The 18,428-nt window shown below is 43.6% G+C and overlaps 1 protein-coding gene across 1 annotated transcript in view; it reads left to right on the top strand.

The window, feature by feature from the left end:
* Positions 1-3,543: 3,543 nt before the first annotated feature.
* Positions 3,544-18,428, top strand: part of VKORC1L1 (vitamin K epoxide reductase complex subunit 1 like 1) — a 77,594-nt gene continuing 62,709 nt past the window's right edge. Inside the window, exon 1 of the mRNA XM_032757220.2 lies at positions 3,544-3,981. Coding sequence (XP_032613111.2) covers positions 3,647-3,981 — 335 coding nt within the window. The 5' untranslated portion in view covers positions 3,544-3,646. The remainder of the gene's footprint in view (positions 3,982-18,428) is intronic.

Below are 18,428 nucleotides of genomic sequence, written 5' to 3'. Positions count from 1 at the left end.
TCATCCACGTGGACGCTGACATCCTCAGGAAAGCAGAAGGACTTCAGATAACAGAGGGGAAAACACGATTTCATTCTTTTTTTTTTTTTTTTTTTTTTTTTTTTTTTTTTTAGAGACAGGGTCTTTCTCTGTCACCCAGGCTGGAGTGCAGTGGCGTGATCATAGCTCACTGTAGCCTTGAACTCCTGGGCTCAAGCAATCCTTCTGCCTCGGCCTCCTGAATAGCTAGGGCTACAATGTGTGCCACCACGCTTGGATAATGTTGTATTTTTTTTTTTTTTAGAGATGGGGTCTTGCTATGTTGCCCAGGCTTGCTGATAACTCCTGGCCTCAAGCGATTCTCCCACACTGGCCTCCCAAAGCATTGGGATTACAAGCGTGAGCCACTGTGCTCTGCCTCAAAACACTCTTTTAAAAGCTTTTGTTTTTTTTCTGGAGTGGTGAAATAATTAATCTCTGTGGTGAGGACTTCCTTTTTATTTGGGAAAAGATATTTGCTGTGGGCCTATTGTTTCTGCAAAAATACTAGTAGCTAACATTTTTTGAGTGTCCATTCTTTCATTCATTCATTCAAAATATATATATGGGGGCCAGACGTGGTGGCTGACACCTATAATCCCAAGGCCAAGGCGGGTGGATCACCTGAGGTCAAGAGTTCGAGACCAGCCTGACCAATATGGTGAAACCCTATCTCTACTAAATACAGAAAAAAAAAAAATAGCCAGGCGTGGTGGCACATGCCTGTAATCCCAGCTACTTGGGAGGCTGAGGCAGGAGAATCACTTGAATATGGGAGGTGGAGGTTGCAGTGAGTCAAGAGTGCATCATTGCCCTCCAGCCTGGGCAACAAGAGCAAAACTCTGTCTCAAATTAAAAAATAAAAATAAATGAGGGCTTATGAGGCATCAAAGGTCATTTATAGAATGTTCTTAGCAATTTAATTCATGATAGCTAAAAATGGGCCAGATGTCCATCTGTAGTAGAATGGACAAGTAAAATTGTGGATATCTAATATAATGGACTATTATACAGTAATGAAAAATAACAATCACTACTTGCAATAGCATGGGTACACCTCCCAGACCTGTTGATGAAAGAAGCCAGATGATCAAGAAATCTCATCAACTGAGTAAAGGAATCTATAAGAAGGGAAGTTGCAGGAGTCCACTTAGATTTATTAAAATCATTAGGGATGTAGAGTGAGGTTTTTGTTTTGTTTCTGAATCAATGTGTCACTCTGTCATCCAGGCTGGAGTGCAGTGGGGCAATGTTGGCTCATTGCAGCCTCAATCCACACCCCTGCCTCAAGCCCTCTGGGCTCAATCAGTCCTCCCCCTTCGGCCTCCCAAGTAGCTGGAACAACAGGCATGCACCACACCTTGCTAATTTTGTATATATTTTTGCAGAGACCAGGGCTCCCTATGTTGCTCAGGCTGGTCTTGAACTGCTGGCCTCAAGCAATCCTCCTGCCTCAGCCTCTCAAAGTGTTGTGAGCCACCCCACCCGGGCAGAGTGAGGATGTTTTTGAGGACTGTGGTAGATAGCTTCCTCATATTCATGTCCTGTGTAATCCTCTCCCTTTGAGCATGGGCTGGACCTAGGGACTATTTTCTTTTTCTTTCTTTCTTTTTTTTCTTCTTTTTTTGAGATGGAGTTTCTCCTTGTAAGCCAGGCTGGAGTGCAATGGTGTGAGCTCAGCTCACTGCAACCTCCACCTCCCAGGTTCAAGTGATTCTCATATCTCAGCTTCCCAAGTAGCTGGGTTTACAGGCATGTGCCACCACATCCGGCTAATTTTTGTATTTTTAGTAGAGATGGGGTTTCACCATGTTGGTCAGCTGGTTTCGAACTCCTGACCTCAGGTGCTCTACTCACCTCGGCCTCCCAAAATTCTGGGATTACAGGTGTTAGCCACCGTGACTGGCTGGACCTAGGGACTATTTTCTAAGTAGCAATAGACTATGTAAAAGTGATGGGATGTCACTTCTGGGATTAGGTTTCAAAAAAGGACTGTGATCTCACTCTCATTTTCTTCTTCTGTCTCTTCCTCTTTCTCCTCCCTCTCCCTGGGGTAAGCCTGCCGCTTCTTGCCAAGAGGTGCCAAGTGGACAGGAAACGATGTCTCCAGCCAACAGCCAGAGAGGACCTGAGGCCTGCCAGCAGCCGTGGAAGTGAGTTTGAAAGAGGATTCTGAAGCCTTGAGAGAGCTGCAGCCCTGGCTGACAGCTTGAGTGTATCCTCGTGAGAGCCTGAGCCAGAGGACACTACCTCACCCAGATTCCTAGCCCATGGAAAATGTGAGGGAAAAAAAAGTTTATTAAGCTGCTAAATTTGGGGTGATTTTTACCCAACAATAGATAGCGAATACAAGGATATTGCTTATTACTCAAAATCACTATATAAAGCCCCTGAAAAATTGAAAGCTGCAACCAGGGAAGCACTGAAAATCTCCAAGAACACTGTGTTTCTTCTTAAAGACAGTGAGAAAAGCACATACATCTGTTTTCCTTTTAGTTTTGGCTACCAGGAAGCTCAGAGCCAAATTTATGACGCAATTTTAATAACTATGTAAGCCCCTATGGCCTGCTTATCTGTGTTCTTATTCCTGGCCTTTCATTTTATTCTGACTTTTCTTTTTCTTTGTCCTGATTGTATTAGCTCATCTTTATTTTTCTATATTATATGACTTATGGCAAGCCACTTCAAATTCAGCTTACAGAGAAGCAAGGCATTCGTAAATTTTTTTTTTTTTTTTTGAGACTCTTACTCTATCGCCCAGGCTGGAGTGCAGTGGCACGATCTTGGCTCACTGCAACCTCCGCCTCCCGGGTTCCAGCAATTCTCATGCCTCAGTCTCCCGAATAGCTGGGATTACAGGCGCCCACCACGACACCGGGCTAATTTTTTTTGTTTGTTTTTTGTATTTTTAGTAGAGACGGGGTTTCACCATGTAGGCCAGGCTGGTCTCGAACTTCTGACCTCAAATGATCCACCTGTCTTGGCCTCCCAAAGTGCTGGGATTACGGGAGTGAGCCACCGTACCCGGTCCATAAATCATTTTTTAAAAATAGTTTTTAAATTTAAAACATAGTTCTGCACATTAAAAAAAAAAGTTTTGCACAGGTCAAACAGAGAGTCCCCAGAGGTGGTGGTGAGAAGATCAGGTCATAGGAGTGTGGCTCTGGAGCTCCAAGCATTAGCCAGAGTTGATTTGGATTAGGTCAGAAATATACTACGAAAAAGGGAAAAAGGATGGCAATTGATTGCCATCCCCAGAGGGAGGGGCCGAGGGTTCGCCCAGTCACCCACAGTGGCATCCTTGCAATGTGCTTGTTACACCGCTCCTCTAAGTCCCTCCCGCACTGGCCCGCTCGGCCCCGCCCCTCCCTGGCCCCTCCCTTCCCCACCCGTGCCCCGCCCCTCTTTCTTCCGGGCTCCACCCCTCGCGCTCGTCGGGCCGCGCCGCGCTGCGCCGCGTCGCGCCGCCTCAGTCTCCGCCCGCCGATCCGGCTTCCCCGGCGGTTGCGCACTCCACCCCCTCCCTCCGCGCCCGCGCGCGCCTTCCCCGCCCCGGCCGCCTCACTCCTTTCGGGGCGGTTGGGCCGCGCGCCTGTGGGGGCGGGGCCCGGAGCAGGCGACCGAGCCAATGGGGCGTGGCGGCGGCGGCGGTGGTGGCGGCGGCGGCGGAGGCGGTGGTGGCAGCGGCGGCGGCTGGGTCGGGCCCCGACGGGCGGCGGCGGCTGAAGTGGAGGCGGAGGGAGGCGGCGGTGGCGGCGGCGGCGGGAAGATGGCGGCGCCCGTCCTGCTGAGAGTGTCGGTGCCGCGGTGGGAGCGAGTGGCCCGGTATGCAGTGTGCGCTGCCGGAATCTTGCTCTCCATCTACGCCTACCACGTGGAGCGGGAGAAGGAGCGGGACCCCGAGCATCGGGCCCTCTGCGACCTGGGGCCCTGGGTGAAGTGCTCCGCCGCCCTTGCCTCCAGGTAGCCGGCTTGGGGGAGTGGGCCGGGAGCGGCCGAGCGGGGCGAGGGCGGAGTCTGGGGGTGGGGAGCGCGCGGCAGGAGCTCAGGCCTGGGGGCGGTGGGGACCGGGCCGCAGGGGGACTGACGGGGTCGGGTCGGGGCCGGGCTGGGGGCGGCGGCGGGGCGCTCCTGCCCGGGGGGCGGCCTGAGCCCAGGCCGCGGGGCGGAGGTGGCGGGGCCGCGAGGCACCCGGGGAGGGATGAGGTGGCAGAGTGCAGCCGGGTGGCCGGGGCGGACGCGGAGCGGTCGGGCGGGCTGGGGCCGGGCTGGGCAGGAGCGTGAGGGGGCTGCGGAGGGTTGGTCCAGGCTGGCTTGACAGTTTTCCTGGTTCTCGGGAGGCGGGCCGGGGGTGTGGAACCTTGTCCGCCGCACCCGTGAGACCAGCGGCAACCTCTTGTCCCCCCGATCGCTGCAGCCGAGGCTTTGGGGCCGGCCCGGAGACAGGGGGGTTGCGTTTCCCACTGTCTTCCTGGTGCTAGGACAGGTGTTTCCGTGGTCAGGCCTCTTTGTGCTCCAGCGCTAGTGAGAATTTGCAGACTTACTGGGACGGTGACATTTGCTGGCAAACACGGATTTGACCCTACTCTGGAAGAAGATACCAGCACTTAACATATCTGATTTCTTGGATTCCCTCTCGTATATTTCAGTGTGCCAGGAGAAGGAGATGGTCTGAGTTTGGGTCTAGTTTAAGCTTCATTGGAGTAAAGGACAAGAATGTTATGTGTGTGGTGGTGTTTTAGGCATTGGGATGACTTTTAAACGTTGTTGCCTATTAGTATAATAGGATACCCACAACAGATTAAAAACACACGCTTTGCTAAACTGGAGCGATTGGTTTGTGTTACTGATCATTTTAGTTTTTTTTTTTTAATGTAATTGGTTTGTCTGTTATGTTTTATTTTAAGGCATTACATTTTCCTAGGCAAGTTACTTTGAAAAAGGGGGGAATTTACATTTTAAAAGTGGCTGCTTTTTTTTAATGGGGAGATTGAAAACATAACAAAAGTCGAAGGAATGATTTCAAAATGGATAAGTTACGATTTTAATAGAGACTATGTCTGATATTTAGATGTTTGTTAACAGCAGTCACATTTGAGCGATTTCTTCCCCTCCTGTTAATTGGTAAATTGGTATGTATCAGAAATGTATAGCTCACTAGTTTATTTCAGCTCATATATTGTTGGTTACATGAACAAGGTAGCATTGGAGTTTCTCTTATTACTGGTTACAAACTTCAGGGAGCTGATCTTTCCACTTAGCCTTTTTCATGGACCAGATACTCAGTCTCATTTGCTCTTAAACCAAAATCCTGTCTCTTTTTAGAGGGGAAATAATTATAGGGCCAAATGAAACATTTAAAAAATGCATTTAAAATGTAGGTATCGGTTTACAGGGAAAAACACATAGATGTGACAAAAAGCTCACAATTGTTGTTGGTTATTCAGAACAAAGTTAATAGGCTGATTAGACCCAGATACACTTTTGAGAACCATTGAGTGTCTTCTATGCAAACATTGTTATGTTATTTCCACTTTCAGAAAGGACTTTTAAACTTACAAGTACCTTCCACCCAAAGTTAGTTGAATGAATAAATATTTAAGGAAAACATTGTGCAGCAGCACATTTCAAGTATTTTAAGAAACAAGAACAACTAAAAATGACTTTTAATCCTAGTTTAATATGGAATTTAAGCAGAATTATTACCAATTTTAGATTTTTTTTTTTGAAACAAGTAGTCTATAATAAATGGACCTTTTATTGGGGCATAGAAAGAGTACTTACTGTATGCTTAAGTTCTTTCTTTTTTTTCTTTTTTTTTTTTTTTGAGACGGAGTCTTGTTCTTGTCACCCAGGCTGGAGTGCAATGGCATGATCTCGGCTCACTGCAACCCCCGCCTCCCAGGTTCAAGTGATTCTCCTGTCTCAGCCTCCTGAGTAGCTGGGATTGCAGACATCCACCATCATGCCCGGCTAATTTTTGTATTTTTAATAGAGATGGGGTTTCACCATATTGGTCAGGCTGGTCTCGAACTCCTGAGACCTCAGGTAATCCACCCACCTCTGCCTCCCAAAATGCTGAGAATCAAGCGTGAGCCACCGCGCCTGGCCTGCTTAAGTGCTTAAAATTGACTTTTCTTGGCCGGGCGCAGTGGCTCACGCCTGTAATCCCAGCACTTTGGGAGGCCGGGGTGGGTGGATCATGAGGTCAGGAGTTCAAGACCAGCCTGGCCAACATGGTGAAACCCTGTCTCTACCAAAAATACAAAAATTAGCTGGGTGTAGTGGCATGTGCCTATAGTTCCAGCTACTCGAGAGGCTGAGGCAGGAGAATTGCTTGAACCTGGGAGGCAGAGGTTGCAGTGAGCCAAGACCACACCATTGCACCCCAGCCTGGGCAACAGAATGAGACTCCATCTCAAATAAATAAATAAAATATAAATAAATAATTTTAAAAAATTTACTTTTCTTTAAAAAAGTGTATTTAGCATACACTCTAAATATTCACATAGTTATATCCTGCAAGAGCTGTGTGTTTGTGCATAAAACATCAAGTAGCATATTAAAAGTATGTATAAATACATGTAAGACTAAAGGTAACTGGATCTCTTTATAGTTTTAAATGTGAATTTAATATGTTGTGACTGAAAGTGATGTTTCATTGTGTAGCTGTGGACATAAAATAGTTTAACTTAGATGCTTGCCAAAGGAGGGTAGGTAAAAATAAGATTTGCTAATAAGAAGAGTAAATAACTTATTTGCCATGTATACAGTGAAATTAAGAAATTTGTTCAATTTGATCAGCCTGTTTATAAACTACTTGCAAAAATCAAGTAGCTTATAAACTACTCATTTAATAAATGAATTTACGGCCGGGCGCGGTGGCTCACGCCTGTAATCCCAGCACTTTGGGAGGCCGAGGCGGGCGGATCACGAGGTCAGGAGATCGAGACTATCCTGGCTAACACGGTGAAACCCCGTCTCTACTTAAAATACAAAAAATTAGCCGGGCGAGGTGGCAGGCGCCTGTAGTCCCAGCTACAAGGGAGGCTGAGGCAGGAGAATGGCGTGAGCCCCGGGGGGCGGAGCCTGCAGTGAGCTGAGATCGCGCCACTGCACTCCAGCCTGGGTGAAAGAGCGAGACTCCGTCTCAAAAAAAAAAAAAAAAAAAAAGAATTTACAAATCAACTTGTTTTGCAGGTAGTTTATAAGCAGGCTGATCAAAATCACATATGTATATATACATATATAATCACATGTATGTACATATATAGACTCATTTTCTTTTGGAAGTGGGTAGACAAAACATCATTGAAAGTTTTTATTTTGTCAAGCTGAAAGAGACTTTTTTTTTATTTTGAGATTGAGTCTTGCTCTGTCGCCTAGGCTGGAGTGCAGTGGCGCGATCTCGACTCACTGCAACCTCCACCTCCCAGGTTCACTCCATTCTCCTGCCTCACCCTCCCGAGTAGCTGGGACTACAGGCGCACGCCACAACGCCCGGCTAATTTTTTAGTATTTTTGGTAGAGACGGGGTTTCACCATGTTAGCCAGGATGGTCTCGATCTCCTGCTCGTGATCTGCCCTCCTCGGCCTCCCAAAGTGCTGGGATTACAGACGTGAGCCACCTCGCCTAGCCTGAAAGAGACTTTAAATGAAAGCTGATTATTGGACACCTCAAGTTAGTTTCTTTTGAGTAGTGATTGCTTTGTAGCAGTAGTACTCAAAGATGTGACTCTTTTAGGAAAAGAAAGTTTGAGCCCAGAGGAAAGTTAACAGATATAAAAGATTCTGAAGAAAGGCATCTTCCAGGATCCAGAGTCAGCACGTGGTTTTGGATTGCTCAAACTCACTTTATTCTCATTTCACAATCCCTAAATGTCTTAATCCAAACACAGTAGTAGAGATTAATGAGAGAATCTTGAGAGGCAGGTGTTATCTGTGTGTAAAGTTCTCTATTATTTTGGGGTGGAATAATGATGGAAAATTCCAGATTTCATATTTCTAAAGAAATATTTCACCGAAATTAGTATGCTGATTTTTCAATTCTACCAGGTACAGCCAATAAAAACAATAACACACCACTGTCTCCTGTCACCATCATTTCATTTAACAAAAGGATATTTCCATTCAAACAATTTGAAAGAACAGAATCTCTCAGAATAAAAGATTTTTAAATGGAATCATTTAGCTATATGGAAAAGTTTACTTTCAGGCCAGCCTGGCCAACATGCTGAAACCCCGTCTCTACTAAAAATACAAAACTAGCTGGGCGTGGTAGCATGCACCTGTAATCCCAGCTACTCGGGAGGCTGAGGCAGGAGAATCACTTGAACCTGGGATGCGGAGGTTGTAGTAAGCCGAGATCACACCATTGCACTCCAGCCTGTGTGACAGAACAAGACTCTGTCTCAAAAAAAAAAAAAAAAAGTTTACTTTCGTGTCCTTACTTTTTCCCATTTTCCCATAAATCGGTGAAAACTCTGCTGCAAACCTGCACCAGCCTGCCAGCTAACATTAAGTTAGCAGTCCCTACCCCCTTGGTTTGGTACACTGAGCTCAAATATAAGGGATCTGGGTGGGCTTCCACCTCTCCCAGTTCTTAGACTTGTGGCCTTATCTTCATGGTGCCTCAGTTTCTTATGTTAAATAGGGATTTTAACACCTACTTAGGGCCTGGTGCAGTGGCTCACACCTGTAATCCCAGCACTTTGGGATGCTGATACCTGGCAGACCTCTTGAACTCAGGAGTTTCAGACCAGCCTGGGCAATAGGGCAAAACCGTGTCTTTACAAAAAATACAAACGTTAACCGGGCATGGTGGCGCATGCCTGTATTTCCAGCTTCTTGAGAGGCTGAGATGTGAGGATCACTTGAGCCTGAGAGGCTGAGGTCTGCAGTGAGCCATGTTGGTGCCACTGCACTCCACCCTGGGTGGTAGAGAGAGACCCTGTCTCAAAAAAAGAAAAACAAAAAAACCTACTTTGCCAGATTAGTGTTATGATGAAAAGTGATACCTGTATGTTCCTGAAATAAAGCCTGTCCTCACTTATAGCAGTTACCATTGATTGGAGATGTTCTTTTTTTTCCAGTGTTTGATAATAAATGCCTTTAAGTATAAGTTTCTTGTACATACTTGTTTTTACGTTTAAACATTCATTATTTTAAAGTAGTTTATTGCTGACTTCATGGCATAGTATAAAGACGTGTTCATTTAAAACAATTTTGAAGTTGTGCAAGAGAAACTAATATGCAGAATATTCTTTTTTTTTTTTTTTTTTTTTTTTTTGAGATGGAGTCTGCTCTGTCACCCGGACTGGAGTGCAGTGGCATGATCTCAGCTCACTGTAACCTCCACCTCCTGGGTTCAAGCGATTCTCCTACCTCAGCCTCCCAAGTAGCTGGGATTACAGACGCCCACTACCATGCCCGGCTAATTTTTATATTTTTAGTAGAGAGAGGGTCTCGCCATGTTGGCCAGGCTGGTCTTGAACTCCTGACCTCAGGGGATCTGCCTGCCTCAGCCTCCCAAAGTGCTGAGATTATAGGCATCAGCCACCATGTCCAGCCATAATATGCAGAATATTATATGTAGGTATTTTCTATATATTAGACCCACTCTAAGAAGGGTTTCTATGTAAGAATAGTACAAATGATCTGGAAAGGTTAATAGGCTTGACAAATCTATGTTTCTTAAAACTGTAAAAATAGTCCGGTTGTCCTATGGTATATGTGTAGAACATATACCATAGGGGATTGGTTCCAGGACCCCTGTTTTTACTGAAATCCTGGCATACTCAAGTCCCCACTGTGGGCCCTGCAGAACCTGAATGTGAAAATTTGGGCCTCCAAATATGCAGGTTTCGGTCTGCATTTGGTTGAAAAAGATCTACATATAAGTGAGCCCATGCAGCTTAAACCCCTGTTGTTCAAGGGTCCACTGCATTTGAAAATCAAGTCCATAAAAAAGTTGCCTTATTTTTACAAAATGTTGGATTACTACCTCTCCCATATCTTAAAAAAAAAAGTACCATCTATTTACTACCCCATTGAGATAATAAAACTTTTAGAATTAGAATAGAACCTAGGGCTGGGCATAGTGGTTCACGCCTGTAATCCCAGCACTTTGGGAGGCTGAGGTGGGTGGATCACCTGAGTTCTGGAGTTCGAGACCAGCCTGGCCAACATGGTGAAACCCCCTGTCTACTAAAAATACAAAAAATTAGCCGGGCATGGTGGTGGGCACCTGTGATTCCAGCTACTCGGGAGGCTGAGGCAGGAGGATCGCTTGAACCCGGGAGGTGGAGGTAGCAGTAACTGAGATCATGCCACTGCACTCCTGCCTGGGCAACAAGAGGGAAACTCTGTCTTAAGAAAAAAAAAAAAAAAAAAAGAACCTAGAAGTATTTACTGCTCCTTGCTTTGTCTGAGACTCGGAGGTTAAGTGACTTGCCCAAGATAGCACAGGTAGTAGCAAATTGAGACTTGACACCTGGCTTCCAGAGTACTTATTTAAAGTCCCCTTTGCACCCCCATTTTAAAAATTAAATTCTTGGCTGGACGCAGTGGCTCACGCCTGTAATCTCAGCATTTTGGGAGGCCGAGGTGGCCGGATCACGAGGTTGGGAGATCAAGACCGTCCTGGCTAACATGGTGAAACCCTGTCTCTACTAAAAATACAAAGAAAAATTAGCTGGACATGGTGGCACATGCCTGTAGTCCCAGCTACTTGAGAGGCTGAGGCAGGAGAATCACTTGAACCTGGGAGGTGGAGGTTGCAGTGAGCCGAGATCGTGCCACTGCACTCCAGCCTGGGTGACAGAGTGAGACTCTGTCTCAAAAAAAAAAAAAAAAAAAAAAAAAAAATTAAATTCTTGTCTAGGTAATGCATTCACTGCTTCGGATTTGAAAGATAACAAAGCATGTGCAGTGAAAAGTCTCCTTCATATCCCTTCCACCAAACAGACAGTTCTCCCTCTCAGTAGACCACTGTGAAACATTTCAGAGTCATTTGACACATAGACAAACATCCATGTGACCATGTGATTCCTCCCTTTTTTTAACATGGGAGTATCATGTATGCATCCTGATTGATAGCCTGCTTTTTGCTTGGCATTTGTTCCATTGCTCCCATACTTTAAATGCTTATATTCATATTTAGTGAAATGTTAATAACTGCTAGTACGTAAAAGAGAATTTGTTCTAGTAGTTTTGACTAACCAAGATAAATTTCAGAAATAAAATTCTTAACATTATCATTGTTTCTTGGTATGCAAATTTCAGAAGCAGGTTGAACTGAAAAGAGTCCAAGAGGAATAGAGAAATATCACAAGGAAGTGAATGTGGGCTGTAGTAGAGATAAATGTTAATACTTACAGATAATGCTTACTATGTGCTAGGCAGTGTTCTAAATGTTTTGCATATATTATTGAAGTCTCTCAACAGTCCTATGAGGCAGATAGTTTTTATCACCATTTTACAAATGAGAAAACTGAGCCACGCAGACTAACACTTATTCTAACCCAGGCAGTCTGGCTCAGGAGTCAAGCTCTTTACCACTACTCTTTCTGTCTTCCTTTCTTCCCTTCTTTTTTTCTTCCTTTCCCTCCCTCCCTCCTTCTTCCTTTCCTTTCCTTTCTTTCTCTCTTTTCCTTCCTTTCTTTTCTTTCTTTTTCCTTCCTTCTTTTCTTTATTTTTCCTTCCTTCCTTCTTTTCTTTATTTTTCCTTCCTTCCTCCTTCCTTCCTTGCTTCCTTCCTTCCTTTTCTTTTCTTTTTTTTTTTTTCTTGAGACGGAGTCTTGCTGTGTCACCCAGGCTGGAGTGCAGTGGCGCGATCTCGGCTCACTGCAAGCTCCGCCTCCCGGGTTCACGCCATTCTCCTGCCTCAGCCTCTCCAAGTAGCTGGGACTACAGGCGTCCGCCACCACGCCCGGCTAATTTTTTGTATTTTTAGTAGAGACGGGGTTTCACGTGGTCTCGATCTCCTGGCCTCGTGATCCGCCCACCTCGGCCTCCCAAAGTGCTGGGATTACAAGCGTGAGCCACCGCGCCCGGCTCCTTTTCTTTTTCTTTCCTTTTTTTTTCCTTTCCTTTCCTTTTTTTTTCTTTCTTTTCTTTCTTCTTTCATTTTTTGAGACATTGTCTCACTCTCTGTCCCCAGGCTGAGTGCAGTGGTGCAATCATGGCTCACTGCAGCCTCAACCTCCCTGGGTCAAGTGATCCTCCCACCTCAGCTTTCTGAGTAGCTGGGTCTACAGGTGCACACCCCACCACGCCTAGCTAATTTTTTCTATTTTTCATAGTGACGAGGTCTCACTTTGTTGCCTGAGTTGGTCTCAAACTCCCGGCCTCAAGCAGTCTTCCCACTTGGCCTTCCAAAGTGCTGAGATTACAGGTGTGAGCCACCACGCCCAGGCTTTTACCACTACTTTAAATTCCATTTAGATCTAATATTGATAGAGTGATAACCATTATCACCCAGATTTTTAAAATATGCAAACAGTGGTGCCAGTTTTTGTATCTGTGTGACAAAAATATATAGAGTTTGTATTATAGCTTTTACCTGTTTAGAGCACTCTTTGGAAAGGCAGGGAAATTACCGTGAAGGTATTGGTATTCCAGAAGTAAGTTCCTGGAGTGTTTGCCTTCTAAGGTGTGAGGACTTGGTTTGTCACACCCGGTTAGCTAACAGATAGTGTAGTGAGCTGTCCGGAAGACTTAGCAGGTTAGCCTAGGGAGGAAGGAGAAAGGGGTTCTGGGCACTTGGAGGGAAGGGGAGGGAAAAGAGTTTGTTTGAATCTGTCCTAGGTTGGGGTAGCTTTTTCTGAGGGAGGCTTTGTCATGTGGACCTGCTGCATATAAAGACAGCAGAATTGGACCTGAGGTGTGGTGCTAGCTAAAGCGCCACACAGATCTGGGAATTTAAGAGGAGTTCATTTCCTCAATCATTAGGAAGAACTTGAAAGGGTAGCAGACTGTGGTCATTTGAGAAGAATAGCAAGTGGTCATATTTGAATGTAACATACTCAACTGGGTTGGGAAAGAACCAGAATCTAGATCTTGCCCATAACAAGTGCAAAACCAGGCGTTCTTGTAAACCATGTACTCTTGTAAACACTGGTAAGACATAGCACTGAGTCCTGGGCTTTTCTTCTGTAAAGTTATTATACAGACTGAGGATCCCTAATCCGAAAATCCAAAACCTGAAATGCCCCTGTGAGCATTTCCGTTGAGTGTCATATTGGCACTCAAAGTTTTGGATTTTGGACCATTTCAGATTTTGGACTTTCAGACTTGGGATGCTCAACTGGTATATAATGCACATATTCCCAAATCTGAAAAAATCCCAAATCCAAAGTATTTCAGCTCCAAAGTGTTTCAGATAAGGAATACTCAACTTCTACTAGGCTTGTATTAGATTCCCAGTTTTCAAAATTTGTATCTCAGAATCCCTGTTCTCTGTCAGTGAAACAGGGATTTCATACACCTTTGATTCACATTTTAATGTTTTAAACTTTAAAATATTATAAATGTTTATACACACTCAAATGCATCTCATGCTAAATTTTAATATATTAGAGACAACTGATTTGTACTGCCAGGTTATCTCAAGAGAGTTATACTAAGTGAAAACAAGTGAGAACCCTAAAAGGTTACATACTGTATGATTGCATTTATGTAACATTATTGAAATAACAAACCTGCAGAGATGGAGAACAGATTTAGTGGTTGCTAGGTGTTAGGAATGGGAGGTGAGGGGTGGTGTGGTTATAAAGTGGTAGCATGAGGGAGCTATGTAGGGATGGAACAGTTCTGTGTCTCAGGTGTGATTATACAAAGCTGCAAATATGATAAAAATTTCATACAACCACACACACACATACTGCATATAAATCCTAGCATACTTAAGTCCCATTCTGCATACAAAACTGGTGAAACCTGAATAAACTCGGGATTATACCAAGGTCAGTTTCCTGATGGTGACAGTTGAGTTACATAAGTTATAACATCGGAGGAATTTGGGTGAGGTACTTGGAACCTCCCTGTGTACTTTTTTGTAAATTCCTGTGATTTATAATTATAGTAATTTTAAAATAAAAAGTTGGCCAGGCACAGTAGCTCACGCCTGTAATCCCAGCACTTTGAGAGGCTGAGGCGGATGTGTCACCTGAGGTTAGGAGTTCAAGACCAGCCTGGCCAACATGGTGAAACCCCATCTCTACTAAAAATACAAAAATTAGCTGGGCATGGTAGTGGGTGCCTGTAGTCTGAGCTACCTGGGAGGCTGAGGCAGGAGAATCACTTGAACCTGGGAGGCGGAGGTTGCAGTGAGCTGAGATCATGTCACTGCACTCCAGCCTGAGCGACAGAGCAAACTCTTGTCTCAAGAAAATAAAATAGACTGGGTGCAGTGGCTCACACCTGTAACCCCAGCACTTTGGGAGGCCGAGGCGGGTGGATCACCTGAGGTCAGGAGTTCGAGACCAGCCTGACCAACATGGTGAAACCCCGTCTCTACTAAAAATACAAAATTAGCCGGGCATGGTGGTGCATGCCTGTAATCTTAGCTACTCGGGAGGCTGAGGCAGGAGAGTTGCTTGAACCCAGGAGGTGGAGGTTGCAGTGAGCCAAGGTCATGCCGTTGCACTCCAGCCTGGGCAACAAGAGTGAAACTCCGTCTCAAAAAATAATAATAATAAAATAAAAAGTAAAAAAGCAAGAAAAAAAAAAAACAAACCCAGTGCATTTAGAATATTTGAGAGAAAATAAGCAAAAAGAAGAAAATGTAAATTATCTATAATGCTTATACTCAGGACAACAATCCTTGGAATAGAGTGTCTCACTTTGTGTATAGAATTGAAACTTTTAAAATGCCATTTTATTTTTTAGTTAAAATTTTTTCTTTCCTTTTTTTTCCTCCTCAGAGTTAGAAAGGATAAAAATGTTATTGATTAGTAAGACTGTAGCTTTATGTTGATATTTTGAAATTTTAGGCTAGTGCTTGTTTGTTCATGTAACATTATATAAGCACATTCAGTACTATTAGAACTGTTGCATTATGCAATGACGTGACTGCCTGATGCATATATCAGGATTAGCACATATTGTAAAGTTTTAATTTTTTACCAAAATGTTTACGACTACCAAGTATTCATTCCTTAACACTATTACAGAATTAATTTAGAAATGTTTTACTTTTAAAACTTCTGGACCGATGTAATTAAATTCTTAGGTAGCGTTAATGTACTATTTAAAAAACACACACAAAACATTATCATTTGCAAAACATGCTTTATCATTTATTCATCTTTGTGAATCAGGTTTTTCTTGATACCATGCCATTAAAACAAAACAAATTTGACATAAGACTGCCCAATCATCCATAATTTAAAGTTGGTGTTCATCAGAAGAATTTTATTGTTCTCGTTATACATGTTATACATTTGAGCTTTGTTTTGTTTTTTTTTTGGAGATGGAGTCTCACTCTGTCACCCAGGCTGGAATGCAGTGGTGCCATCTCGGCTCACTGCAACCTCCACCTCCCAGCTTCAAGCGATTTTCCTGCCTCAGCCTCCTAAGTAGCTGGAACTACAGGCATGTGCCACCAGGCCTGGCTAATTTTTTTTGTGTGTATATTTTTAGTAGAGACGGGGTTTCACCATGTTGGTCAGGCTCGTCTCGAACTCCTGACCTCAGATGATCCATCCCCCACTTGGCCTCCCAAAGTGCTGGAATTACAGGCATGAGCCACCACACCCAGCCACATTTGAGCTTTAAAATACATTGATAGAATAAAATACTGCTTTAATCTTTTTTTTTTTTTTTTTTTTTTTTTTTTTTGTGATGGAGTTTCACTCTTTCACCCAGGCTGGAGTGCAGTGGCGGGATCTTGGCTCACTGCAACCCTGCCTTCCAGTTTCAAGTGATTCTCCTGCCTCAGGCTCCCGAGTAGCTGAGATTACAGGCACCCGCCACCAAACCTGGCTAATTTTTGTATTGTTAGTAGAGATGGGGTTTCACCATGTTGGCCAGGCTGGTCTCGACCTCCTGACCTCGTGATCTGCCCGCCTCGGCCTCCCAAAGTGCTGGGATTACAGGTGCGAGCCACCACACCCAGCCTAATCTGTTTCTTATGTTATAGATGCACATAAAATTTCATTTAGAAAAATGTTCTTGTACTACAATATTTAAAGCTATTGAATTATGATTCATAAGTTTTATTTTGTAGTTAGCATCTCTAACCAGGGGAATTTCAGGGACACTGTTGGCTGTCTTGTGATTACCGATCCTTTTAAAAACTCATTGTATTTGTGAAGTAAAGTAGTATAAAATCTATGACAAAATCGGGAATTAAAGTAGACAGTATACTCAACTCCACTGTGTTTAAAGAGTTTGATTAATTTCTATGCATTGTGCCAGTGGTTAAGATCTGGGACTCTAGAGTCAACCTGAGTTGAAATCTTGGCTCTGTCACTTGATCTCTTGTCTCAGTTTCTTCCTCCGTAAAATGAGGGTAGTAATAGTGTTAACTCATAGGATTATTGTGAATATGAAGTGTACCAGTACATGTAAATAGTCCTGGTGTCTGGCATAAAGGTACTCATAAAACATAGTTACTGTTATTTTAGAACATGGTTTAGATCTTACTGTATGTTTAATTTGTCTTTTCCTCACTTAACATATCACAGCTGAGCACGGTGGCCATAATCCCAGCACTTTGGGAGGCTGAGGCAGGTGGATCATCTGAGGTCAGGAGTTTGAGACCAGCCTGGCCAACGTGGTGAAACCCCGTCTCTACTAAAACTACAAAAATTAGCTAGGCGTGGTAATGCACACTGATGGTCCCAGCTACTCGGGAGGCTGAGGCAGGAGAATTGCTTGAACTGGGGAGGCAGAGGTTGCAGTGAGCTGAGATCATGCCATTGTACTTCAGCCTGGGCGACAGAGTGAGACTGTCTCAAAAACAAGAAAATACTACCACCATTTTTCTATGTTGTTAAAAATTCCACCAGTAGTGGAAGAGAATATTAGGTGCCCTGTGCCCTTGCCAAATTGGACATTCTCATTTTTTAGATATTTGCCAATATGATATATGAAAATTGTCATGTTATTGTTTTGATTTGCATTTTCCCTAAGCATCAGCAAGATTTAATGGTTTCACATTTAAAAAATTTATTTTTTAATTTAGAATCACCTTGTTTGATAATGAGGTTTTCATGTTTTTATTAACTGTGTTTCTTCTCCTGCCTGGATAAATTTTAGAATTTTTCACATTGATTTAGATGAATGCTAGTACAAAGGTTTTTTCAAGTCTATGATAATTTTAATGATTTTTCTTGGTAATTTTTGTCTGTAGATTCAAGTTCAGACAGGCATTTCCCATTCTGATATCGTGTAAATATATGTAATTTGTTAGTTCTGAAAAACATGACTTCTTTAATCTCCTAGAATGTAGTTTACTGGGTGTTACATGAGTCTACAACATAATTTTTGTACAGACAAAAATTTTGCATTTCTTCTGGATATTGCCTGTTCATACCTTTGCCCATTTTTTCCCTTTCTAGGTTGTTTATCTTTTCTTCTTATTGCTTTGTAGGAGTTCTTTAGATATCACAATGGTTAATCTTTTGTTATATGTGTTACACATTTTCTCTTCATTTGTTATTTGTCTTTTTTTTTTTTTTTTTTTTTTTTTTTAAATTTTTTGAGACGGAGTCTCGCTCTGTCGCCCAGGTTGGAGTGCAGTGGCGCAATCTCGGCTCACTGCAAGCTCCGCCTCCCGGGTTCACGCCATTCTCCTGCCTCAGCCTCTCCAAGTAGCTGGGACTACAGGCGCCCGCCACCACGCCCGGCTAACTTTTTGTATTCTTAATAGAGACGGGGTTTCACCGTGGTCTTGATCTCCTGACCTCGTGATCCGCCCGCCTCGGCCTCCCAAAGTGCTGGGATTACAAGCATGAGCCACCGCGCCCGGCCTGTTATTTGTCTTTTAATTTTGTTTATGGTGTCTTTATATAGAAGTTTTAACTTAGGTGGTCAGATCTTTCACTTAAAAAAATTCTTCATTATTCAACTGGAAAATCTTTCACATATTTATAGTTTTTTTTTTTTTTTTTCTGGTTTAGCAAAATCTCTAGCATCCCAAGATTGTCTTTAAAAAATTTTCATGTATTTTATGTGAAAAAATTTTTTTCACACTGAGCTCTTTTAGTTTGTATGGAATTTCCTTTTGTGTCTAGTGTAAGGGTAGGGATCTAAATTTTTCTTAAATGGATAGGCTTTTGCCTATCTCGGTTCATTGACTTGTTCATATTTCAAATGCCACAAGGCTTTCCTGCATACATAAGGCCTCTTTCTGGATTCTCAGTTCTGTTCCAGTGACAGGTCTGTCTGTGTTTATTCCATTACCA

The sequence above is a fragment of the Hylobates moloch genome, unplaced genomic scaffold, assembly GCF_009828535.3.
Source record: "Hylobates moloch isolate HMO894 unplaced genomic scaffold, HMol_V3 SCAFFOLD_1, whole genome shotgun sequence".
In the NCBI taxonomy this organism is placed as follows: domain Eukaryota; kingdom Metazoa; phylum Chordata; class Mammalia; order Primates; family Hylobatidae; genus Hylobates; species Hylobates moloch.
Note: the sequence above shows the minus strand (reverse complement) of the source record. Positions and strands in the feature narration are given on the sequence as shown.